The sequence below is a fragment of the Centropristis striata genome, chromosome 17, assembly GCF_030273125.1.
Source record: "Centropristis striata isolate RG_2023a ecotype Rhode Island chromosome 17, C.striata_1.0, whole genome shotgun sequence".
NCBI lineage: Eukaryota > Metazoa > Chordata > Actinopteri > Perciformes > Serranidae > Centropristis > Centropristis striata.
In genome coordinates, this window is record NC_081533.1 from 4,488,600 (window position 1) to 4,514,882 (window position 26,283).

The 26,283-nt window shown below is 34.9% G+C and overlaps 2 protein-coding genes across 2 annotated transcripts; one reads left to right on the plus strand and one right to left on the minus strand.

The window, feature by feature from the left end:
- Positions 1-1,427: 1,427 nt before the first annotated feature.
- Positions 1,428-9,171, plus strand: si:dkey-19b23.8 (uncharacterized). The gene is made up of 3 exons (XM_059354746.1): positions 1,428-1,698; positions 6,254-6,991; positions 8,655-9,171. Exons 1-3 carry the CDS (start codon positions 1,683-1,685, stop codon positions 8,738-8,740), a joined length of 840 nt encoding a protein of 279 aa, XP_059210729.1. The 5' UTR covers positions 1,428-1,682; the 3' UTR covers positions 8,741-9,171.
- Positions 9,172-16,546: 7,375 nt separating this feature from the next.
- Positions 16,547-24,650, minus strand: si:dkey-19b23.7 (uncharacterized). Its single transcript, XM_059354740.1, has 8 exons — positions 24,512-24,650; positions 24,102-24,173; positions 22,933-23,004; positions 21,539-21,741; positions 19,756-19,819; positions 19,499-19,664; positions 18,250-18,447; positions 16,547-17,292 (listed from the first exon to the last, which is right to left on the minus strand). The coding sequence occupies exons 1-8, from the start codon at positions 24,524-24,526 to the stop codon at positions 17,168-17,170; spliced, it is 915 nt and encodes a 304-aa protein (XP_059210723.1). The 5' UTR covers positions 24,527-24,650; the 3' UTR covers positions 16,547-17,167.
- Between the last annotated feature and the right edge of the window lie 1,633 nt (positions 24,651-26,283).

Here is a 26,283-nt window from a genome sequence, read left to right on the forward strand (position 1 = left end):
ATTTCTTTGAACAAACAGTGTGAAGTCTGCACTTCTTTACTGTGGAGCTGCAGCTGCTCCGCTGCCTGTGTCACGGTTTGGATGCTGACTCTGTTTGTTCTCGTTGAGAAACGTAACGAGGGTCTGGGTGTTCTTCTGAGATGCTCCATTATGTCACCGGGCCCCAAGAATAGCTCCAGTGTGCCCTGAGAGGCTCTGAGGCCAGTGTGACGTTCACAACTTAACTGTTGTTGGGCCAAACCCAGAAGAAACAGGGGCCCTACTGTTCCCCCACGCCAGGCACACCCAGACACACACACACACACACACATGGAAGCGTTTAAGGTTTTCCTCTGCCACTGTTCAGAATGCCCCCAGAATAAACAGCTGGAGCAGATCTGAACCGTTGATCCCCATTAGAGCTGTGACGCCATGTGAAGGTAATAAAGGAACCTGCTTTCACATGTTTCACAGTTCTATACACAGACGTTCTGTGAAACTTTCACTCAGGTCTGTGATGTGAATGATGACGTCTGATATATTGTCATAAAAGGCCTCCTTTTAGACATTTTCATGTTGGTGCAAGAACAGAACGTTTTATGTCACAGTACATTCAGAGAAAGCTTTTCATTTTGGACTGAAATGATTAGTCTATTAACTAATTGGTTGTTTGGCAGATAATTAAATAACAATTTTGATAATCTGTGAGTTGTTTAGATATATATATATATACATATATGTGTATATATATATACATATATATATATATATACATATATATATATATACATATATATATATACATATATATATATATACATATATATATATACATATATATATATATATATACACATATATATATATATACATATAAATATATATATATATATATATATACACATTACTTGAATATGACGGGGAGTGTTTTTTCACATTAAACTTCAACTTCTACTGTAAAGTAAGAAGTAAGCATTAAAATGCCTTAACTTATTTATTTATTTTTTATTGCATTTAAAAAAAATGCAATAAAACTGGCATTTAAAAGGGTTAAAATGCCAAAAATGTTTAAACATTTGGTAGTTTTGAGCAGGACGGAAGTTGTTTAAGAGGTTTATGCAGAAAAAAGTAGAAAAAAATATCAATCTGTAAAGTTTTTATCGCGTTTTTTGGATATTTTCAGCCCTGAAGGGTCTGAAAGGGTTAAATGATAATGATCCCAGAGGATTAATGTTAATGTTTGTCTATTGTTACTATTACTGACAGGTAATATAAATGTCTTTTCTACTGTAAATCATCACTTCTTTCCCCCTCAGACCTCCTCCTCTCCTCAGATCAGCCTACTCACTGCTCAGACGCAAGTGCTCGTGCACGTGGAGTGACGAGGGCGCGCCCACGCTTGTTTTAAAGCGGTGTGGAGCAGCAGCTCCGTGATTCACTCCACTCAAACTCACTCCACTCACTCACACAAACACACGTCGAGCAGAGAACCAGATTATGATCCAGTCTCCGCCTCAGAGTCTCTGTCTGTCGGCGCTTTACGCTCCAGGAATACCGAGCTCCGTTTATCTATTAATACACTCACATTAATTCAATTTATATCACTTCTTGCGTGGACGTGCGGGATTGCACACTACCTGTCCAGTTTGTGTGTTTGTGTGTTTCTCTCCGGTTCACCTGAGGCGCACGAGGACATCGTTTGCATGAAACTGTGGCCAGGTAAGACCAATTTTTATAAAGTTAAAAGCATAAATTAAATAGCTACATAAGTCAACTAAAGTTTTTAAAACATACAAAACTTGTAGCACTGTTTCCTGCCTCTTGGTGCTGTGAAATGTGGCATTTTTAACCGAATGGCAGCAGTTTTACTTCGTGTTTGGCCGAACTGCACTCAAAAATCTGCCAATTTTAAGTAAACTCGCTTATTTCTTCGATTTTACGCAGCACAGCAAGTTTTTTTAAACTGTTTAATAATAATTAGACTCTGATAGATAGTTCGGCATATATTGACGTGAAGAAAATGTTTTTATAAACAGTTTTTAGATGGTTGATGGTAACTTACATGAACTGTATGTTTCATCTAAAATTACCTTGTGTGGTTCATCCCGGAGTGAAGAATGAGTTCTTATAATAATAAAAAAAAACGTCTTTGACATTTTCCTGTAGGCTACTTTATGTTTCTAATGTATGAAGCAAGAAACTATTATTTCCATTATTGAAAAATATGCTGGTTATATTCTCGTCGTTTGGTTTATAAAATGGTTTATAAAAATCTTCATACTTTAGAGGCTGAAAACAACAGTTTTTGCAATTTTTGCATGCAAAAATACTTTTGATTGGTTATCAAAATACTTGGAAATAGTTTTTTTTGGTCAATTAGTGGACTAGTTGTTGCAGCTCTATTTAGATTAAAGTTTGGGACAGGAGTCTGGAGTGTTTTACCTAAATATATATATTTAAATGTGTCAATGCAATGATGTGACAGGCTGTTAAGATGGCAGAAATGATGGCTGATTTTGAAACGATTACCACTCCAGCCAAGTAGTTTTTCAAAGTAAGTGTTCAGAGAGTTAGAGAAGAGAAAATAACAGAGATTTTGTACAAAACTTGGTGTTTTTGAATGTTGTCCTGTGGTGTGACCAACAGCACAGCAAGGAAAAAAGCATTTTGTTCAATAGTAAAATGGATAATATCATCAATATCCACATGTAAATATATGTGTTTTCCCTCAAGTTTGATTCTAATTATAATGAATATAACACAAACTTTTATGAAAAGTCACTATGTGGACATCTTTTAGTAGGAGAATGACACGATTGTCAAATTAAATTGATTATTATTGTTGTGGAAATATAATCAGGACAAACTGATGGTTTAGCATGTGTTTCTTCTTTTTCTGACAATCCCTTTATTAATTATTATCATTACAAATAATGTCACACCAGAGGACAATTATAAGGACTACCACACGAAAAAAGTAAATGGATGAGGTCACACTCAGTTTTTAGTTACTCACATGTTAATAAAGACAACTAAACGTAATTTGACATATTTTAGGAAGAAAAAAATGTGCAGAAATATTGTGTCCACTTCTGAAGCTCCTTCAGCTGTTTGCACGTGTCACAGTGAGAGATTTGAGAGAGTTGTTTACTTTATCACGTGAAGTTACTTTGATGCACATGAAGTCCGACTTGTGTTGAAATTTGCATTTTATTTGTGTAACTGTTGGGCTTTGTCTGTGACATGTGCCTGTCTGCAGCGGGTCTGAAACTAGAGCAGCAACACACCATTGTTTTCATTACAATAAATAAATGTGCTGATATATTTTCTAGATTTATCATAAAACGTAAAAATAAAAAAAATGTAAAAAGTCCATCCCAGCTTTTCAAATCTGAATGGATGTGTTTAAATGTATTTTTTATGCTGAAAAATAAAATAAATTAAGGCATTTTTTATGGTGCGTTTTATGTTTGTATTTTTTTCAAACAAAAAATGTAAAAAGGGAACATTGTCATATAGTAAAATAAAAATGTTTAGTTATTCTATGGATATATATATATATATATATATATATATATATATATATATATATATATATATATATATATATATATAATATATATTTTAAATACATACATTACAATTTTGATTAAATACAAATATTACAAGTTTGATTATCTGTTAGTTGTTTCAATAAAAAAATAATAAATCAAAAATATATATATATAAAATATTTTTTTAAATACAAATATTACAAGTTTGATTATCTGTTAGTTGTTTCAATAAAAAATAAATAAATAAAATTAAGACCTTTTTAATGCTTATTTTTACTGTATTACAGTGTGAAAAAAAAATGAAGAAAAGCATTTTTTTGGTGACATTTTTGCATGCAAGTTGCATGTGATTAATTGATACATCAAAATAGTTGGAAGTCATTTTGTGTCTGTAAGTCCACTTGTTGCAGCTGTATTTAGAATAAAGTTTGGGCCGTTAGTCTCTCCATATGATGCTCGGCTGCAGAAACGTGATCTTTGCACGTGGCAGACTGAAGGACAGTTCTCATCTAAATATACTCCTTTGTGATAAATTTGCGTGAGATTTGCCTTGACAGGGAAACCTGGTGTCGTGGCTAAATGCAAACCAGATATCCATCAGTGTGTGTTTCAAGTGAAAGTCGCGTGCATGTTTTGCATGCACGAGACCCAGGTCAGCTGGATCCAGACTCTGGGTCAGAGGTCTATAACTCAAATTACCTGGAGGCCGCTGGAGGCAGGATCCAAACGACCAAAAAAAGACTCAAAATGACAGAAAAAAACCCTAAATTACTTAAAAAAAGACAAAATCACCAAAAGAGACACACAATTATTTTTTTTAAAGAAACAAAATGACCAAAAAAGACACAAAATTATTTAAAAAAAGAAACAAAATGACCAAAAAAGACACAAAATGATTTTAAAAAAAGAAACAAAATGACCAAAAAATACACTAATTTATTAAAAAAAAGAAACGCAATGACCAATGACCAAAAAACAACACAAAAATTTTTTTAAAAAATGAAATAAAATGACCAAAAGAAGACACAAAATGACCAAAAAAAGACACAAAATGACTAAAAAAAGACACAAAATGACTAAAAAAAGACACAAAATGACTAAAAAAAGACACAAAATTACCAAAAAAGACACAAAATTACTTTAAAAAAGACACAAAATGACAGAAAACACTAAATTACTTTAAAAAAGACACAAAATGACAAACACTAAATCACTTTTAAAAAAAAGACACAAAATGACAAAAAAAAGACACAATATGACCAAAAAAAAGACACACAATTACCAACAAAGTAATTAAAGGGACCTTCCACACACAACACGGTAAAGTGCCATTCATATAAAACTCACATTAAACTTTCATATCAAGGTGGGGGCCACAAAAGATCGTCACGAGGGCCGCAATTGGCCCGCGGGCCGCCAGTTTGAGACCCCTGCTCTAGTTCAGCTTCCATCCCTTTCTGTGATGTGACACACTCTCAGAAGCACGCCATTGTTTGCAGGAGAAATATTTAGGCGGGGGAATGCGAAGCTGCTTCCTGCTCAGTAACAATGGCCGCCGTGCTGGAACAGTCGGAGGGTTTCTCTCTGCGACTCGCTTCTGAGGAGCTCGGATGTTGAAAGAATGGCCAAGAAAAGAGAAAGGGGAAAAAATAAAGTTTGACACAATGAGAACGGGTGTGTAGGATGGGAGACAATAGGAGGCCAGATGTGGATGTTACATAAGTTTCTAGTTGAGCGAGGTCACACACGCTGGTAGGAATGTTTACAAGACTCGGCTGACTTTAGAGACTCTACACACCTGAGATTACCTGCGTGTCCCTTCAGCTTGTTACCGTAACCTTAGTGTTCTCCTGGCGTGTTTCCAGTGAGTCAGTGTGTCTTCTAAAGGTTTACTGCTGACTGAGAGGACAAACTGAACTCAACCAGCCTGTAAATATTTAATGTTGCTGTGTGTGCTGGGTGAATATTCCTCTCGTGCGTCACCTTCGTAACTGATCCTGTCTGGTGGCCTTCTGTTCTTCTGGTTTTCTGTTTTCCCTGCTGAGGAACAAGCTTTGCTGGCTGCCTACGTTTGAGTTGGAAGCATGAGATTGCAAAAGATTTGATAATCTGTCAGTTGTTTAAATAAAATATAAAAAGGCATTTTTATGGTGCATTTATTTCTATATAAATGCACCAAAAAAAAGCCTTAATTTATTTTATTTTTTACAAAATATATATACATATATTTTTTTAATTATTACAATTTATACGATTATCTGTTTAAATAAAAAAAAATTAATAAATGAAGGCATTTTTATGGTGCATTTATTTGCATTTATATAATAATAATAATAATAATAATAATAACTTTATTTATATAGCACCTTTCAAAAACAAGTTACAAGGTTTTACACACACACACACACATATATATATATATATATATATATATATATATATATACCAATTTTAAAAAGTGTTTTAATATGTAAATGTTTCCTCTAAAAGTATGTCATCTATATGACTCAATACTTGAACTACTGGAAATGGACTTTTCAACATATTAAGATGATCCTGTATGTATAAATAACCTTTAACACATGTTTTGTGTTGAAGATGATCCTCAGGATGCACCATCATCATCATCCTCTTCATCTTATTGAGTCTGAACAAAGCTGAAGCATCAGTCTCGCTCTATAATTCATCTACTAACGTCACTTCTTTACCTTCTCTTTCAGACAACAGCAGTGGATGCAGTTACGCTCCATCCCTAGAGGGACGGTGGAAGAGTGGGCGTGGCTCTGAAGACGACCAGCTGACCCCCGGCGGAGGATCCACCTCGGTTAAAGTTTCCTCCAGAAGCATCCTGAAGCGCAACATGTCGCTCAGCACCTTCCAGCTCATGCAGACTCTGAAGAACTCTCCGGCCGCGCTGCGCCGCCGCTTCCGCCGCGACCGCACCGAGTCGCTGTCGCACGGCGACCCGCTCTTCAAGGTGCACTACCTGGGCACGGAGAAGATCTTCTCCCTGGACCGCGAGCAGGCGCAGGACGCCATCAGCCGCCTGCTGGACGGCGTCGCTAGCGGGAAGAAGCTGAGCAAAGAGCACGCGCTGGTGGTGCGGCCGCGCTACGTGGAGGTGAAGGAGCTGAGCACCGGCCGCCAGCTCACCAAGACCTACCTGCAGGACATCGCCTACTGCGCCGCCGACGCCACCCGGCCCAACGTCTTCCTGTACATCTGCAAGCATCAGGGCCAGCAGCTGCAGTGCCGCGTGTTCTGGTGCAGCCGGGCGGAGCGGGCGCGGGACATGACGGCGTGCTTGGCGCACTCCTTCCAGCGCGCGCTGAGCGACTGGCAGCAGGACGGCTCGGCCACGCTGCAGCACGCCGACGGGAAGAATAAACGGGCCGAGGAGTCAAACAACTCGCCCGCCAACTCCAAGAGCTCAACGCTGCCCGCCAGTCTGGGGAAAGGTGAGGAGACCACACTGATAACCTGGCACCATCATTATCATCATACATTTATCGTTCCATAGATAAAAATTAGGGCCGGGACTCGATTAAAAAAAATTAATCTAATTAAATAGAGGCTTTGTAATTAATTAATCGAAATTAATCGCATTTTAATCGCATATAAATATTTGACCTGAGAACAGTGAGAAGTCATTTTTTGGGGATTTGGATATGGATTTTTAGTATACCATTAAATAATGACTGAATACATAAGCTTAAGCAACAAAAATATTGTTTATTTTTGTTCAAGTCCAACAGACCAGTGCAATTTGCGTTAACTATAATAACCTTGATCCCTAGCCCCTTACCCTAAGGTAACCATGGTAACTCTAACATAAACATAATTGTAACATTAAGTCTAAAAGAAAGACTGAACTCTCAAAAAAGCCTTTAAAGAAGTGAGGACCAGCCGAAATGTCCTCACTTCTCAAAAATGTCCTCACTCTGTTGGTTAGAAACGTGTTCCGGTCCTCACTATGTAGGAAGTACAAGAACACACACACACACACACACATATAGATGTCAAAACATTCAGATTCTTGTGTTTCTCAGTTTTAATAGTTTCTGTATTTAAAGCTGGTGGTTTTATAGGCCTGAACAGTTCTAAAGTCCGTTTTAATGTTGTGTGGAGGAACCGTTTCCTGAATCTCCGTCCTTATCTCTCTCTCCTCTTGAGGTTTTTAGAGAGATAAGGTTTCCACTGCAGCAGCACATTTAGTGACAGTAACTGAAAACCAAGTGCTGAAGCTGGTCTAGCTTCAGTAAATGAACACCATCAACACTCTGACTGGGACAAACTGCGGCTGAATGTTGATAATTAACATTTAACCTTTTACTACTCACAAGGCTTTTTTCCACTGCAAAGTTCGGCTATTTTGGCATTCTCCAAAGCGGTCATGTGACCTCTGACGTCATGCTATCTCAATAAAAACAGGCGCTCTGTGTTCCACAAGTCTCCTCTTTATGATAACATACAGTTTAACCCTTTGATGCTCAACATGGTCTAAAGTGACCCGACAGAGTTTTATGTTCTATATCTTTGTAATAAATTATTTTCATCATTCAGTATTCCAGGTTTTCCTCAATTAGTTTGTTTTTGATCATCATAAATCCTAATTTTTATGTTTTCCTTTACTCATTTTTGAATGAAATCCCTTTTTGTGTCACTACTCTTCTAATACACAACATGGGTCAAAAATGACCCATATCCATTTTTAGCTAAGTAGCTTGCTAAGCTAACTTCTTTTCTTGGCTTAGTAGCTTGCTAAGCTAACTATTTAGCTAACTACTTAACTAACTTCTTGGCTAAGTAGCTTGCTAAGCTAACTACTTAACTAACTTTTTGGCTAAGTAGTGAGCTTAGCAAGCTACTTAGCCAAGAAGTTAGCTATAAAAACTTATTTTCTTCATAAAGTATGAGAGGCAAAATTGAAATAATGATCTGTTGTTATCAAAAACAAGATATTTAAAGAATACTTGGAATATTCAATCATAAAATAAGTTGATATCAAAAGCTATCCCTAGTTAAAACACCAGTTTTCATTTACAGCTGTTGATCTCTAACAGACACCACTGACTCATCTTTGACTCACCACTGTGTCTTTTTTTATGTTTCTCCTCTCAGTTCGTTGGAAGAAGAGGGGCTCGGTGTCTCGCAGCCCCCTCAGATCCATCACCAGGAGAGGCTCCGCCTCCGACAGCTGGAACTGAACCCCATATTTCATATTTCATCACATAACTGGACCAAGTTTACCTGACGACAGCCTCCAGGACGTCGCCACTGCTGGGAGGGAGGGACTAACAGGAAGTGTCCATATTTGGAAGTGTCCATATATGGACGTGTGAGGACTTGTGAGAGGATGTTGCAGTAACCAGCGAGTGTTTGGACCTGAAGGTTTGGACGCGGCACAGTTTGTTGCCAGGTTTGCGTCCGACGTAGCAGAAAACGCTGCTGAGCCTTTTGATCTCCGGTCAGCAGCGACTCGAGGACTTGTGGACTTGTGACTCGACTGCTTCACTTCCTGGACGCTCTCGTTTGTTTTCTAAGACACTTAAACCACCAAAGAGTTTGGACTGTTTGGAAAAAGACGATTATAAACTGACCAGGACAGCAGCTGTTTGCCTCAGATGACGAACAAAAACTGGAAAAAGACGACAAGAGCTTTTATTTTGAAAGGCTGGTTTTTATTTAACTTAAAGGTCATGATGATTTCATCTTATTTTATTTTATTTTATTTAACCCTGTGGCACTATTATATTTCTCTTCTTTTATTTTAAAATTCGATGGACAAAATTACCCGTTTTTAATCGTTTTTTTAAGTTTTGCCCAAATTTACACAGATGGATAGGAAGATTCATCCAGTGTCATACACTGTAATAAATTATTCTGTACACTGTAAAAAAAAATTCTGTTGGTTTCACAGAAAAAAATGGCAGCTGTGGTTACCAGAATAATTCTGCAGAAAATACAGAACAACTTGTACATTTTACTGGTATTCAATGCACAGTAAGCAAAATCTACATGTAAATTTTGCAGAAATAATTAGTATAAAAGTTGTAGGATGCATAAATAATTAGTATAAAAGTTTTAGGATGTAAAATTTACAAGTTCTGTAAAGATTACATTTGTACTGTATTTTTTGCAGAATTATTCTCATAACCACAGCTGCCAGTTTTTTTTCTGTTAAACACTTTTTGCAGTGTACAAACTATATTCTTAGTAGTTTTTCAGCACTAACATCTAAGCACATCATAAGGCAGGGAAATATGATGATATATATCATTTAAATGATATAAAACTGCCTATCGTGTATTTTTTGTCTATATCGTGTTATGTCAAAACTGCTTTACAGCAATATTTCTGTCATGTAGACGTCGCAAAAGCATGGACAGAAGTATATGGACTTTACAAAAGTAGGCTTTACCAAGTGCCTTTGTCATATTTATTTATTGAACCACCAGGAAACATGCTATATTATGTTATATACAGTCATGGAAAAACTTATTAGACCATTGTTTTCTTCAATTTCTTGTTCATTTTAATGCCTAATTTGTTTGGACAAATGTGATAAGAACAAAACAAGCTGATAAGAGTTTAAATTAAGAGCTGATATCTAGACATTTAACATGGTTTTCTTCATAATAACCAAAATAATTATCAAGATTTTCATAATTTTTGGCCATTTTGTTTAATTTTTTGGTCATTTTTTACATCTATTTTTGGTCAATTTATTTCAATTTTGATCATTTTGTGTAATTTTTTGGCCACTTTTACGTCTATTTTTGGTCACTTTGTTTCTTTTTAAGTCATTTTCACCTCTACAGTCATGGAAACATTCTTTATAATAACCAAAATCATTATCAAGAAAACCATGAAAACAGCTATTTTTGTTCTTATCATTATATTTGTCCAAACAAATGTACCTTTAGTTGTAAAATGAACAAGAAACTGAAGAAAACAAGGTTGATCTAATCACTTTTTCCATGACTGTGTATATAAATATCATTACCGAGATAAGAAATGAAGGATTTTGGGCCCTAAAACATCAATGAAATTCCTTTTTACAAGAGGAAGTTTTAATTTCTTACATGTTTAATAGGTCTGTGGCTGCACGCTACATGGAAAAACTAGACCTGCAGGGTGAACAAAATGCTCGCCGTGCACGCCACCGCAGCAGCAAAAACAACAAAAAACAGATCCGAACTGTCCAGAGAGATGAATTATTTGCATTTATGTGGGGAAAAGCACACTCGGCCATGACTTGCGGGTTTGTTTGTGTCCGAACACTGGGAACGCTGTGTTCCCGAGTGGAGCCTCAGTGTGGAATGCGGCCGTGCACCTGCATTCCAATAGGAGACGCAGGAGGAGGAGGAGGAGGAGGTGCAGGAGGAGGAGGAGGAGGAGGAGGAGGAGAAACGCCAACCATGACTTTGCATGTTAAGCAGCTTCAACCAGACGTTACAATGTGCTTTTAGACTTTAGTGAAGCCATAAAAAGTCCCGACTGGTCCAGAGACGCTTGCAGCCGTTGATGTGTGCAGGATTTCATCAGCTGCTGATTTCTGCCCTTTTGGTTTACAAATTTAGTGTTTTTATGACCAAACTAAGCTACTAAACAGTCACCTTTAGTTCTTCTGTTTTACATGAAAGGTGTGATGTGCCACAAGGTTTTTATCAGTTTATTTTTAACATTTTGTACTCGTGATGTATCTTTTTCATTACAAACAGCCTTATTTTATCAGTGTACTGTTGTTTTTATGTCATTGTACATATTTAATTAAATATGTATTTTATGAAATATTAAAACTTTTTATACAACATGTGTTTGTTCAGCCTGATAAATGATTCTGAAAAATGACCAAAAAAAGACACAAAATTACTAAAGAGACAAATGACAGAAAAAAACCTAAATTACTTAAAAAAGACACAAAATGACCAAAAAAGACAATTCTTTTCAAAAAAGGACACAAAATGACCCAAAAAAGACACACAATTACAAAAAAATAGGCAAAAAAACAAACAAAAAGACAGAAAAAACTAAATTATTTAAAAGAGAAACAAAATTACCAAAAAAGACACAGAATTATTTTAAAGACACAAAATTACCCAAAAAAAGACACAGAATTATTTTAAAGACACAAAATTACCCCAAAAAAAGACACAAAATGACAGAAAAAACACTACATTACTTAAAAAAGACATAAAAAGACACAAAATTAATTATTTTTAAGGGCACAAAATGACCCCAAAAAGACACAAAATTACTTAAAAACGAGACAAAAAAAACACACAAAATGACAGAAAAAAACTAAATTACTTAAAGAAACAAAATGACCAAAAAAAGACACAAAATGACCAAAAAAGACACAAAATATTTTTTTTAAAAAGACAACATATTACTAAAAAAAGAGACAAAAAAGACACAAAATGACAGAAAAAAACCCTAAATGCCTTAAAAAAGTCCCGACTGGTCCAGTGACGCTTGCAGCCGTTGATGTGTGCAGGATTTCATCAGCTGCTGATTTCTGCCCTTTTGGTTTACAAATGTAGTGTTTTTATGACCAAACTAAGCTACTAAACAGTCACCTTTTAGTTCTTCTGTTTTACATGAAAGGTGTGATGTGCCACAAGGTTTTTATCAGTTTATTTTTAACATTTTGTACTCGTGATGTATCTTTTTCATTACAAACGGCCTTATTTTATCAGTGTACTGTTGTTTTTATGTCATTGTACATATTTAATTAAATATGTATTTTATGAAATATTAAAACTTTTTATACAACATGTGTTGGTTCAGCCTGATAATTTAAAGATTCTGTTTTGCTCAACTTTTTAAAATGTTATATTTGGCTTTAAGACTGAAAGCAGGGGTCTCAAACTCAAATTACCTGCTGGAGGCAGTATCAAAATGACCAAAAAAAGAGACAAAATGACAAAAAAAAAGAGACAAAATGACTAAAAAAAGAGACAAAATGATCAAAAAGAAACAAATTGACGAAAAAAAAACGAAATTACAAAAAAAGAGACAAAATGACAGGAAAAAAACTAAATTACTTAAAAAAGAAACAAAATGACCAAAAAAGACACAAAATTACTAAAAAGAGACAAAAAAGACACAAAAAGACAGAAAAAACTTAATTACTTAAAAAAGAAACAATGACCCAAAAAAGACACAATTATTTAAAAAAAGACAAAATCATTAAAAAAGACACACATTTACTAAAAAAAGACACAAAGTTATTAAAAAAGACAAAAAATTACCAAAAAAAAGTAATTAAAGTGACCTTCCACATACAACACAAAGTGCCATTCATATAAAACTCACATTAAACTTTCATATCAAGGTGGAGGCCACAAAATATCGTCACGAGACCCATGGTTTAAAGAGTGTGTGTGTGTGTGTGTGTGTGTGTGTGTGTGTGTGTGTGTGTGTGTGTGTGTGTGTGTGTGTCTGTGTGTGTGTGTGTGTGTGTGTGTGTGTGTGGGAGCAGGGTGAAGTCTCTAAAGGTCCTGGGAGGTTTAATCTCAGTCATGTGTCTTGTTTCCCAGAGTTATTCCTCCAGTCGTCACATTGACAGAAGCTCTGGTCATGTGACTCCAGACGGAGCTCTGATTGGACGAGGAGCCTGAGACAGGCGAGGTGTGTGAGTGTGACATCATCAAAGGTCACCTGACCTACTAACTGACTGTTTATATGTCAGTTAGTCACACGGTGTTACCTTGAATACGTGAGGAAACTTTCCTTCCAGAACAAACACTCACACGTTTGCTGACTAACAGTGTGGATTTTGTTGACTAATCAATTAGTCTCTAAAGCAAACTCGCGGCCCGCGGGCCAATTGCGGCCCTTGTGACGATATTTTGTGGCCCCCACCTTGATATGAAAGTTTAATGTGAGTTTTATATGAATGTCTCTTTACTGTGTTGTGTGTGAAAGGTCCCTTTATTGCTCCAGCTGGAGCTTTGTTTCACTTGTTTCTATGACGACGTTAACTAAAAGAAAGGCAGCTGCTACCGGAGCGTTTATTATCTGCCGCGTTGTTGTTACCGGAAGAAGATGTTATGTAATGTCATTTTGTGTCTTTTTTAAAATAATTTTGTGTCTTTTTTTGGTAATTTTGTGTCTTTTTTAAGTAATTTAGTGTTTTTTCAGTCACTTAGTTTATTTTTTTTTAGTAATTTTGTGTCTTATTTTGGTTATTTTGTGTCTTTTTTTGTGTGGTAATTTTGTGTCTTTTTTAATAATTTTGTGTCTGTTTTGGTAATTTTGTGTCTTTTTTAAGCCATTTAGTGTCTTTTTTAGTAATTTTGTGTCTTATTGTAATTTTGTCTTTTTTTGTAATTTTGTGTATTTTTGGGTCATTTTGTGTATTTTTTTTTGTAATTTTGCGTCTTTTTTTTTGTCATTTTGTGCCTTTTTAAAGTAATTTAGTGTTTTTTCAGTCATTTTGTGTCATTTTCAGTCATTTTGATACTGCCTCCAGAACAAAAAGCAAACATAAACAAAGAAAAAATCTGAAAATCTGTTATTCATTTAAACAGACAGTTCAACTGCAGACAGTTTTTTACCCCAGGTAATTTGAGTTTGAGACCCCTGCTGTAAAACAACAGATCTGTAAAACAGTTTTTTCACAATGAATCATCACTTTATCTTGGGTTTGTGTGATGATGTGCTCACAACTTTTTTGAAAAATGAATCTTTCAAGCATGAGAAAACATAAAAATGAAGCAACGTGGAGCCTTCAGCCATCAGCTTCCCTCTGAAGTTCTCAGCTTAAAAATCCAAACCAGATTTTTTTTTTGATGATATTCGGCCAAGTAAGAGATAATGTCAAAATATATTTAGTATGAAAATATACAACTGGAGATTATCCTCATTTTACTTGTAATATGTTAAATTTGCAACCTGTATATTTCTGTGTGAAATGTAAAGAAGATGATGCCTGTTTTCACAGTTTTACACGATAAGCATACCCCCATTTACTTCAAGACATAGAGAATTATCTAAAAAATATATGATTATTTGTCCTCTCCTCTCTGCTCTGTGTAAACAGATTTTCAGTGAATATTTGTCACGTGACAAAAAGAAAGAAGTCGCCTGAAGAAGTGGAAATGTTATGTAATGTAATTTTGTGTCCTTTTTTAAAAAAAAATATTTTTAAATAATTTTGTGTCTTTTTTGTAATTTTGTGTTTTTTTGTAATTTTGTGTCTTTTTTAAATAATTTTGTGTCTTTTTTTTAGTAATTTTGTGTCTTTTTTAGTATTTTTTTGTCTTTTTTAGTAATTTTGTGTCTTTTTTAGTAATTGTGTGTCTTTTTTAATAATGTAGTGTCTTTTTTGTAATTTTGTTTCTTTTTTGAGTAATTTTGCGTCTTTTTCTAATAATTTTGTGTCTTTTTTAGTAATTTTGTGTGTTTTTTTTTGTAATTTTGTCTTTTTTTGTAATTTTGTGTCTTTTTAAATTAATTTTGTGAATTTTTTGGGTCATTTTGTGTCTTTTTTGTCATTTTGTGTCTTTTTTAAGTAATTTAGTTTTTTTTCTGTCATTTTGTGTCTTTTTTTTAGTAATTTTGTGTCTTTTTTTGGTCATTTTGATACTGCCTCCAGCGGCCCCCAGGTAATTTGAGTTTGAGACCCCTGATGTAAAACAACAGATCTGTAAAACAGTTTTTACACAATGAATCATCACTTTGTCTTGGGTTTGTGTGATGATGTGCTCATAACGTTTTGGGAAAATGAGTCATTCAAGCATGAGAAAAGCATTAAAAAAAGACTCTGAGGAGCAGAATTTAATGTTTTAAATGAAACATGTAGAATAAAGTGATTTTGACAGAAATATCACAATTTTAAGCTTCGTTTTTGTTACTTTTTCTAACAGAAACTCTAGTAACCTATGATCCATTCAAGGACTGTCCAAAAGTTAAAATTTCAGTGATAATGCCTGTTTTTTATAGTTTCTTCTTTCTTTCTGACTTTAACATGTTTAAGACGTCTTCAAACCTGTTTGTCTCAAGGCTTCACAGTCCAGTTTGAGCTGAATTTGTGGAAGAAGTTAGCCTGGGTATACCCAGACTGCCTTGCGCGCACGAATTTAATTTCGAACCTCCAGGCGGTATAGAAACCAGGAAGCTTTCTTAGCCCTGTTTTAGGGATCCAATCACAGAGCGGGGAGGGACGGCAAGACGATGACGCGTACTACTCGGCACTTGGAAGCTTGTAGTTTTGTAGTTTTCCGGATCCAACATGGCTGCTGCAGACGCGAAACTCTCTTTAGCTGTAGATGGTGTTTTAAATAGTTTAGAGCGAAAGTTGAAAGGCGAAAGGTCTCTCGGCGGCTCCGCTGTCCCCCGGCTGGTAGCCAGATCACCGGTAGCGGCGGTGATTAGCGCCGCTTGCAGCGCTATGAGCCGGAGGTCTCGGCGGTGATCTGGTTACGAGCCGGGGGACAGCGGAGCCGCCGAGAGACCCGCAGCAGCTTGTTTATTGCCCATAAAATCAGTGGATGTGTGTGGCTGAATGACATGAGGGGGAATAAAGCGTGAAAATAAATAATCTTGCAGAAAGCGAGAACTGGAGAAGCAAAGCAGCAGCAACACTCTCTCACAGACACACACACAACAAACATCCATCTCTGTTGCTCTACTACGTCATCTGGTATAACTGATCTGATTGGCTAAGAGCTACCTACAGACGCTTTGATAGACATTCTAAGCGCCCAATAAACGGCTCTGGAGGATCGTAAACCACACCTCCTCTACGGAGAAATGCATTGCTCGTTGCCAGACTAGACCTCATTTGAGAATAGTCTGGTGTTAGCCAGGCTAGGAAGAAGTGGAAATGTTATGTAATGTAATTTTGTGTCTTTTTTTTTGGGTAATTTTGTGTCTTTTTTAAATAATTTTGTGTCTTTTTTAGTAGTTTTGTGTCTTTTTTTAAATAACTTTGTCTTTTTTAGTAATTTTGTGTATTTTGGGGGGCATTTTGTGTCTTTTTTAAGTAATTTAGTGTTTTTTTCAGTCATTTTGTGTCTTTTTTTTTGGTCATTAAACATGACCCCCATTTCAATACATAGAGATTTTATTTTTGCATGACTTGTCCTCTCCTCTCTGCTCTGTGCAAACAGCCTGCAGTTCTGTCTGATTTTCAGTAAATATTTAACGGAAACTTTCAAAACGATCCTTTCAAGGCCTGTTCAAAAGTTCAAATTTCAGTGATTTCAGTGTTTTTACAGATTCTTTCTACGATAAACCTGACCAATACATAGAAAAAATGTATTATTTGTTTACCATGGAGGCCTATGAGAAAAACAGAGCTGTTCTTCAGGAATTCAGAGTACCACATGATACGTAAGTGAAATAGAAATAATAATTTTGAGCGTGAAGGCTGACTTTAACATGTTTAAGACGTCTTCAGACCTGTTTGTCTCAAGGCTTCACAGTCCAGTTTGAGCTGAATCAGCACAAATACAGATAAATAAACAATACAAACGGACATTTTGCAGGTTAACTTCTTTTACTTTCAGACAAAACACACCACAACACACACAAAATCTGCTACATAAAGTCCTTTTTTCGGGTAAGATTTCACACATTTGAACCTATTTTCTGTTTTTGTTTTTTTTAGTCCATTTTTGGAGTCACTCCTCTCCAGAAGAGTCCCTCACTGTGGGACAGCTGGACGTCCCCGTAGTCTCTCTGTGTCTCTGTAGCTCCAGCAGGGACTGGACATGGAGACGCCTCAGAGGCTTCACCTCCTCCACCACTGAAAGGAGAAAAATAGAGTCAGAAACAGTCACTTTTATCTTAAAATTCACATGTAGAGTCTGTAGAAAGGCTGATGATCCCTTTGTAATGTAGCTAAACGGCACCACCTGCTGGCTTCAGCAAGAACTGAAAAAAAAATGAATTTCTCTGATCCATTATTTATATGTAAAATACTTTCCAAGTGCCCACAAGTGTCATGAATATTGGCAAAAAAAAACAGATTGGGTCTCCACATGCTATACATATTGAACAATTTTGCATTTTAACAGCCTCTCCTGTCCTCTCCTCTCAGCTCTGTGTAAACAGATTTTCAGTGATTATTTATCACATGACTTTATGACCTGAATTTCATGTTTTAACAGGATCTAGTTATTACTAGTTTTGGGTCATTTTATATGAGACATGTAGAATAATGTGATTTTGACAATATATCACAATTTTAAGCTTTTCTAACTGAAACTTTTATAACCTATGATCCCTTCAATGGCTGTCGGAAAGTTCAACTTCCGCCAATAATGCCCTATTATATAAAGTTTCTTTCTATGGTAAATGCTTTATTTTTGGCGACAATTTAAATTAGAGTAAAGTGATTTTGACAGAAATATCACAATTCTAAGCTTCGTTTTGTTTACCTTTTTGAATATTTGTCAGGTGACAATCAATCATGTCTTCACAGTGTCTCTGAGGAGCAGAATTTAATGTTTTTAACAGGATCTAGTTATTACAAACTGTTTATTTTTGGGGACATTTTAAATGAGGCATGTAGAATAAAGTGATTTTGACAGAAATATCACAATTTTAAGCTTTGTTTCGGTTACTTTTTCTAAAGAAAAGTTCAAATTTAGACGATTATGTCTGTTTTTTACAGTTTCTTTCTTCAATAAACGGTGTATTTTTGGCGATCTTTTAAAGTGGTGTAGTATCGTAGTGTGTTAATGAATGAATGACCTCTGACCTTTATCGTAGTGCAGCTCGTCCCGGTTGCCATAAACAACGTACGTCTCCAGGAAGTTGAGGAGAGCGCCGGTGACGAGGAAGCGGTCGGGGAGGGGAAGGCTTTTGATGTAACGCATGTCCAGGGCGAACGGGTTGGAGGGGGACGGGACGGTGCAGAGACACACCAGCTCACTGATGACGTCCCACACACGCACACCTCAAACAACAACACACACACATTTACTATTACTGCACTGAAGAGCAATATGCAGTAATTAAGTCAGTTTTTCCATTTTATGCTACTTTATAGATCTATTCTATTGTTACATCTCAGAGGGAAATATTGCACTTTTTACTTCATGAGGTGTATTTTAAAAATTAAAAATGAATGAAATAAATAATAATTTCTGATAAAATTAATATTAACAATAAGAATATATAATAATAATAATAATAACAATAATGATGAAATAAAATAAATATTTATTATAAAAATCTAAAATAATATTAATAATAAAAATATGCAATAATATTAATAATAATGAAATAAAATAAATATTAATAATACAAATATATAAAAATAATAATAATAATAATAATTATTATTATTATTATTATTATGAAATAAAATAAATAATAATAATATAAAATAATATTAAAGATCATGAAATGAATAATAATAATAATAATAATAATAATAATAATAATAATAATAATAATAATAGGGGGAAAATATTTTCTTGATTAATTGATTAGTTGTTTGGTCTATAAAATGTCAGAAAATGGTGGGAAACAACTCAGAACTAAAAAAATGCATGTTTGCAAAGACAATGAGTAATAAATAAACATGACATCAATATTGACCTTAAATGATCCTGATTATGATTTTTGCCATAATCAAGCAGCCCTAGAATAATATATTATCCCATAATAATGCAACACATTGGAAAGGGCCATTCTGCATTGATGTATTTCCTATTATTTTGGATGCAGGACTTTTACTTGTTACAGATTATATCAACATTGTTGTATTGCTGCTTCTACTCTAGTAAAAGACCTTCTTCCATCTTTCATCGTCCTTCTTTTTTCTATCACCTCGAGCTTTTTCCACAAACCTAATCCGCAGCAAACAGTAGTCTGTACCAAGGTTCAACTCAAAGCAAAGACATCTGCGTCTGATTTAGCTGGTGGAAAATGTTGTAATTATTCAATCTGTGCAGTGAAACAATAGCTCTCTCATGTTTGGATTCCTCACATTGTTTCCATACCTCGAGTCTGCCAGTCTGCAATAGACTTGAGCTTCATGGGCGTGTCTTTCACCATCGAGTCGGTGCCGCCGATGTTGACCAGGCGCTCGTGATTGGAGCGTATCCAGGCGTAGGGCCGGCCGTACCTGACGTAGCCGGCCAGCAGGAACAGAGTGCAGTTCACCTCCTGTTGGGGGACAAAGTGGAGGCTGTGAGGAGTCAGACAGTGAGAGAGAGAGACAGTGGTTTGGAGGAGTGAGACAGGCTGAAGCACTCACTGGAACGGCTATCTCCCTCTCGCTGGGGGAGGCGGGGAGGAGGTGCTCCTCGCTGCCGGGCTCCCTGAGGACACAGAAGGAGGTCAACCAGATTATTTATTCCACATGTCTCATTTAAAATGTGCCAAAAAAATAAATATATATATATATAGGGCCGGGACTTTAACATGTTAATTAAGATTAATTATTATTATTATTATTATTATTATTAATAATAATAATAATAATAATAATAACAATAATAATAATAACAATAATAATAATAATAATTATTATTATTTTATATTTGTATTATTTATTTTATTTCATTATTGTTATTCATATTATTTTATTCCATTATTATTAATATTTATTTTATTCCATTATTATTATTATTATTTCATATTTTTATAATAAATATTGATTTTATTTTATTATTATCATTATTATATATTTTATTGTTGATATTATTTTTTTCATTAATTTTTGCAGAAATGTTATTATTTATTTCATTTACTTTTTAATTTTTCCAATAAATCTCGTGAAGAAAAAGTACAATATTTACCTCTGAGATGTAGCAAGATTAATTCATTACACAAACATTAACGCGTTAACATTTTTTTAATCGCACTTATTTTAGCACCGCGGAACGTTTCTCACTGGACGTGTTTCAGGCGGACCGATTATACTGGAGCACCAACTAGCGTTGATGAGTTGAGACAACAACAAACCACAGTGAACATGAAGGAAGAAGCTGATGAGACCTTTGGTTGGCCCCGTGGATGATGGGACATTTAGTTACTAAAAACCAACGGATGGAAGCGTCCATAAGAGCATGGTTGTGTTGCTAGGCAACAAGGAATTCACATATCACCATAGCAGCACATCCAGCCTCAAGTATCACCTCAATGCTAAACATATAGCAGCTAGCGGCTAGTGTGGTAGCTAGCGTGGATTGTGTTTTACTTCAAAAACCAAAGTATTCTAGTTTACAGAAGGTCTACCTACCTATAGGCTACCTGCATTTATGAAATGTACTATATTTATAAATATGCTATTGCTACACTTAATGGAAAAAATTGCACTGGTCTGTTGGACTTGAACAAAAATAAACAATATTTTTGTTGCTTAAGCTTATGTATTCAGTCATTATTCAATGGTATACTAAAAATCCATGTGGAAAAAATTACTTCTCACTGTTCTCAGGTCAAATATTAATATGTGATTAAAATGTGATTAATTTCGATTAATTAATTACAAAGCCTCTAATTGATTAGATTTTTTTTTTTATCGAGTCCCGGCCCTAATATAAATGTATATATATATATATATATATATATATATATATATATATATATATATATATATATATATATATAAATGCTGCCCTTACTAAGGTTTGTCATATTTAGTTCTTTTGTAATGTTCATTTTTATTTTCTCATATAAATACATTAAGGCTATTTTTATTTAAGATATTTTTTATTTAAATGTGCACTTTATGGATCTTTGATTTTAAAAAAAAAAAGGTACTCCTGTTGTTATACAGTATTTATGTTCACTTAAATAAACGGTTTCAATACTTGTGACATGTCATATTTGTCTTTGACTGAACATTTGCTCTCACTTTGTGATAAAAACATCTGGATATATATCGTATATAGATATTCAGCTTAAATATATCGGGATATGACTTTTGGTCCATATCGCCCAGCCCTACCTGAAACTAAACACACACATATATATATATATATATATATATATATATATATATGTTTTTTTTTCCAGCCCATGCAGTGAATCACCTGACAGTCTGAGGCTGCGGTGTCTTGGTGTGTGTGTGTGTTGGAGGCCCCCGGGGGCCCCGGGGCTCCCCGGGCAGGGGGGAGCTGCTCCGGCTGTCCAGGCTGGGGGAGCTGCTGCTGGGGGACACATCGCTGCTGTTACAGCTGCTGGTGGAGGAGAAAGAGGAGGCTCTGGAGACCACGAACCCTGGGGAACGCCAACCCTGCAGGACGGGACGTTACTGAGGATTATAACTAGACCTGACACCATAAAATAGTTATAGGACGATATACACTACAGGACAAAAGGGTTATAACTAGTCCTGTTACCATAAAATAGTTATAGGACAATATACACTACAGGACAAAAAGATTATAACTAGTCCTGTCACCATAAAATAGTTATAGGACGATATACACTACAGGCCAAAAGGGTTATAACTAGTCCTGTTACCATAAAATAGTTATAGGACGATATACACTACAGGCCAAAAGGGTTATAACTAGTCCTGTCACCATAAAATAGTTATAGGACGATATACACTACAGGACAAAAGGGTTATAACTAGTCCTGTCACCATAAAATAGTTATAGGACGATATACACTACAGGACAAAAGGGTTATAACTAGTCCTGTTACCATAAAATAGTTATAGGACGATATACACTACAGGCCAAAAGGGTTATAACTAGTCCTGTCACCATAAAATAGTTATAGGACGATATACACTACAGGACAAAAGTTTGGAAGCAACTTTAATTGTCTGTTTACAAAGGCTGTCTTAAAAACCAGTGTGTATTCTTTGTATTTCTGGATGTGTTTACTGCATGATCAGACTTTACCTTTATTGAATTTAACCATTTTCCTCACTTTACCTTCAGGTATACATTGATGTTATCAGACCATTGCTGAATAAATGTTACCAAAAGAAAAGAAGGGCTTAGTTTTAGGGTTGAGAAGATTTGGAAGAATCACAACTTCAGTGCAAAAGTATAGAACAAACCACAGTTTGCATTATTCTCTTTAGCTCTTTGGCTTTTGGGAGTTTGGATACAAAAATTGCAATAAATCTCAACTATGTTCATATCTCTGACAGAAACAAGAAACAAGAGTTCAGATTTATACATTAAGGAAAGAAGGATACTTTTTTTAGGGTAATTGTGTCATTGTGACATCATGGTACCTCTCCATTAATTTTACATGAAAATGTTATATTTTTTTTACAGCAGAACTGTGTGTTTCCTACAGTTTATGACAGTAAAAGTTAAAGTATTGTGCTATTCTAAAACTATTGTGTCCATTTTAATATATAAAAAGATAAGTCGATATAGTAATTATTGTGACAGGCCTAATTATAATGAATACTTGAGGAAATATATATCTGTTTAGGTGAGTAAGGAATGAGATGATGTACCAGATCCTCGTTAACGACCGTCAGCAGCAGCTCCTCTTTCCCTCTCAGCCACGGCTGGAAGTATTTAAAGCCCTGCAACACAAAAAGAAACAGTTTCATCATGTTAACTGCAGGGCTGGGTGTTAACGGAAGTTAAGTAATTGGGATTATGTAAAAAAAAATAAAAAATACAAAAACAGTAACTAATCAGCCGAGATTGCATTTGAAAATCTACGTTACATTTGAAACATCACCAAAGATTCACCATTTACTGTAGAAAGAAACTGTTAAAACAGACATTATCGTTGGAATTTGAACTTCCCAACAGTCCTTGAACAGGATCATAGGTTACAAAAGTTTCAGTTAGAAAAAGCTTAAAATTGTGATATATTTTTGTCAAAATCACTTTATTCTACACGTCTCATTTAAAATGCCCCCCAAAATAAAGCGTTTGTAATAACTAGATACTGTTAAAAACATTAAATTCTGCTCCTCAGAGACACTGTGAAAGCATGATCGATTCTGTTGAGACGAACAAATATTCACTGAAAATCTGTTTAAAGAGCTGAGAGGAGAATGATGATGTAAATAGTTCAAAATGTGTAACATGTGGACTCACTTTTTCCCCCTCAAATATTCATGACACTTGTGGGCAATGAAAAAGTGTTGTATATATAAATTCCATTTTATTTCATTTTTTTTTTAATTATCAGAGAAATTCAACTTTTTTATGATTTATGTCATTATAACTATATTAATAATTTCTCCACAATACATTTTTGACATTGTGCTGATTCCATAGAGAAAATCTGTTTACACAGAGCAGAGAGGAGAGGACAGGAAAGGAGAGGTTGTAAAAATGTAAATAGTTCGATATGTACAACATGTGGAGACACTATTTTTATTTATTTTTTCCAAATATTCATGACACTTGTGGGCTCTTGGAAAAAGTGTTGTTATATATAAATTCCATTTTATTCCAACTTTAAAAAACTAATTTTTTTTTTTACTATTTATGTCATTATAACTGTGTTATTCTGCAAAAAAATTCTGCATTTTTTTAGTTGCCATGATTGTGCTGATTCCATACAGCTGCAGAACTTATATATTGTAGTGAAATACAAGGCCACTGTGAGTAAAATGCAAAAAAAAAAACTAAATAAAAACATCCCAAGTTAATAATGACTGACCTGTAATGAACCCAGTAAGGCCAGGTCACTGAGGAAATGCTGCAGTTTCCTCCTCTGCTCCCTCTCTTTCTTCTGTCAGTCACACAGGATGAGAAACAACAAAAAAGAAAAGATATTAATTAGCAACTTAATTTTAATCAATAAATCCCATCAGCTCCCTCCCTGCCCAGTATCCTAGCAACAAATGCAACGCCTCCTCCTCCTCTTCCTCCTTCTCAGCTGCATCTCCATCAACAATAAAGACTTTATTAATAAACGGTGCAAATTAGGGACATTTTAGGGTGAAAACGTCACATTGCATGCAACAAAATGCACCAGACTGACCCTCAAATATAACATTAAGATGTCGATCCTGCATAAAAACCCTGCAGCTGATAAAAAGACCACACAATGACGGAATCCGAACTCACAGTGCCGCTGCTCATCTTGTAACAAAGCGTCGTGTCCGTCCCAGGCGAGCATGGCGGGCTCACCAAAACCTCACATTATGGACTTATTGTCTTATTGGGACACACACAGAGACAGACAGAGAGGCAGGCAGCAGCAGGTTTAGCTCCTCGGGTGTTTCCTTTTCGAGCCTCACTGTCGCAGCATGAAGTTGGTTTCGTGTTGGGGATGTGAGCTGCGCCCCTAGCGGTCATGTTGGAGAACTGCAGCAATAAAAGGAAATATAATGCAGCTTCATTTGTTGAGATTATTCCCATTTTAGGCAACTTTAAACTTCTACTTTGTTACATTTTGAAGCAAATATTGCACTTTTGACTACACTACATTTAGTTGACAGCTTTAGTTACTTTTCAGGTCGAAATTTAACATAAAAACATGATAAAGTGATTTGACATTTTATTAAATTAAACTTCACAACAGCATATTAAGGAGTTAAAATACGCCCTATCTTTATAAAATTACACTGCTTACATAAATGCATCAATACAAATAATTTAGTAATATATTTTGAATATACAGTATATATACAGTACTTGTCATAATACCGAGAAAACATGAATATTTTAGAAATCTTTAAAAAGCTTTTTTTAAACTAAAATGTTATTGTTGTTTATTTGGCAAAGAACAAACTGAATTCAGTACATTTTGTGGCAAGTATTGCACTTTTTACTACACTGCATTCTGCTTTAGTTACTTTTCAGGTCGAAATTTAACATAAAAACATGACATTTTATTAAACGTAACAATAGTATAAAGGAGTAAAAATGAGTTCTATCTTTATAAAATTACACTGCTTACATGAATGCATCAATACAAATGATTTAGTAATATATTTGGAATATACAGTGCTTAACAAATTTAGTAGACCAGCTGTCATAAAGACGAGAAAACATAAATATTTTAGAAATCTTGTTTAAAACTAAAATGTTTTTGTTGTTTATTTGGCAAATAACTAACTTAATTCACCTTTTATAGTCAGATTTGAGACGGCTCACTGGGCTTCTCTGAGAAGTCAGAAATTAATTATTCAACCAATAAAACTCTTTAGTGTTCAGGAATGCAAGTAAATAACTATAATTTGACATCTTAATCAATACATATTAATGTGCTTTACTATTTTCACTTTTTTTTGTAAAACAGTACATTTTAAAATTCCTGGATAACAATAATTTTTTATAAAGAGCTTCTACATACTGCTGTATTAACCATTACAGAAACATAAAAAAATATTTTGGTCATTACTAATGCTGTTAATTTAGGACTGCTGTGGCACAAACCGCTGCTTTAATACATTTGTTAAGCACTGTATATAAACAATCTGAGTGGGTCCATTCTGCACAAGGACTTTTTATACATTAAATGCATGAATTTATGCAGGATACATCACAAATTATCACACTTATAGATCATCCCGTCACTTTTACTGCGCATAAAGAAATACGTTTTTGGGACTTTGGGGATGTAAAACCACAAATTATAAACTGTTTGAAGTTGGATTAAAAAAAAGGACATATTCTTCTTTTTTTTTTACATATTTTTTAAACTTGAACAAAGCCAAGCTTACTGATTTCCCTTGCTTCCAGTTTTAATGCTAAGCTAATCTAAGCAATGCAATACATTGAGGTGAACATTTCTGCACACCTGACTGGAGACAGTTTTGAAAATATTCCCATTAATAAGAGAATAAAGAGTTAATTCTGTTGATTTTTCATTAATAATGAATCCAAATCTCCAA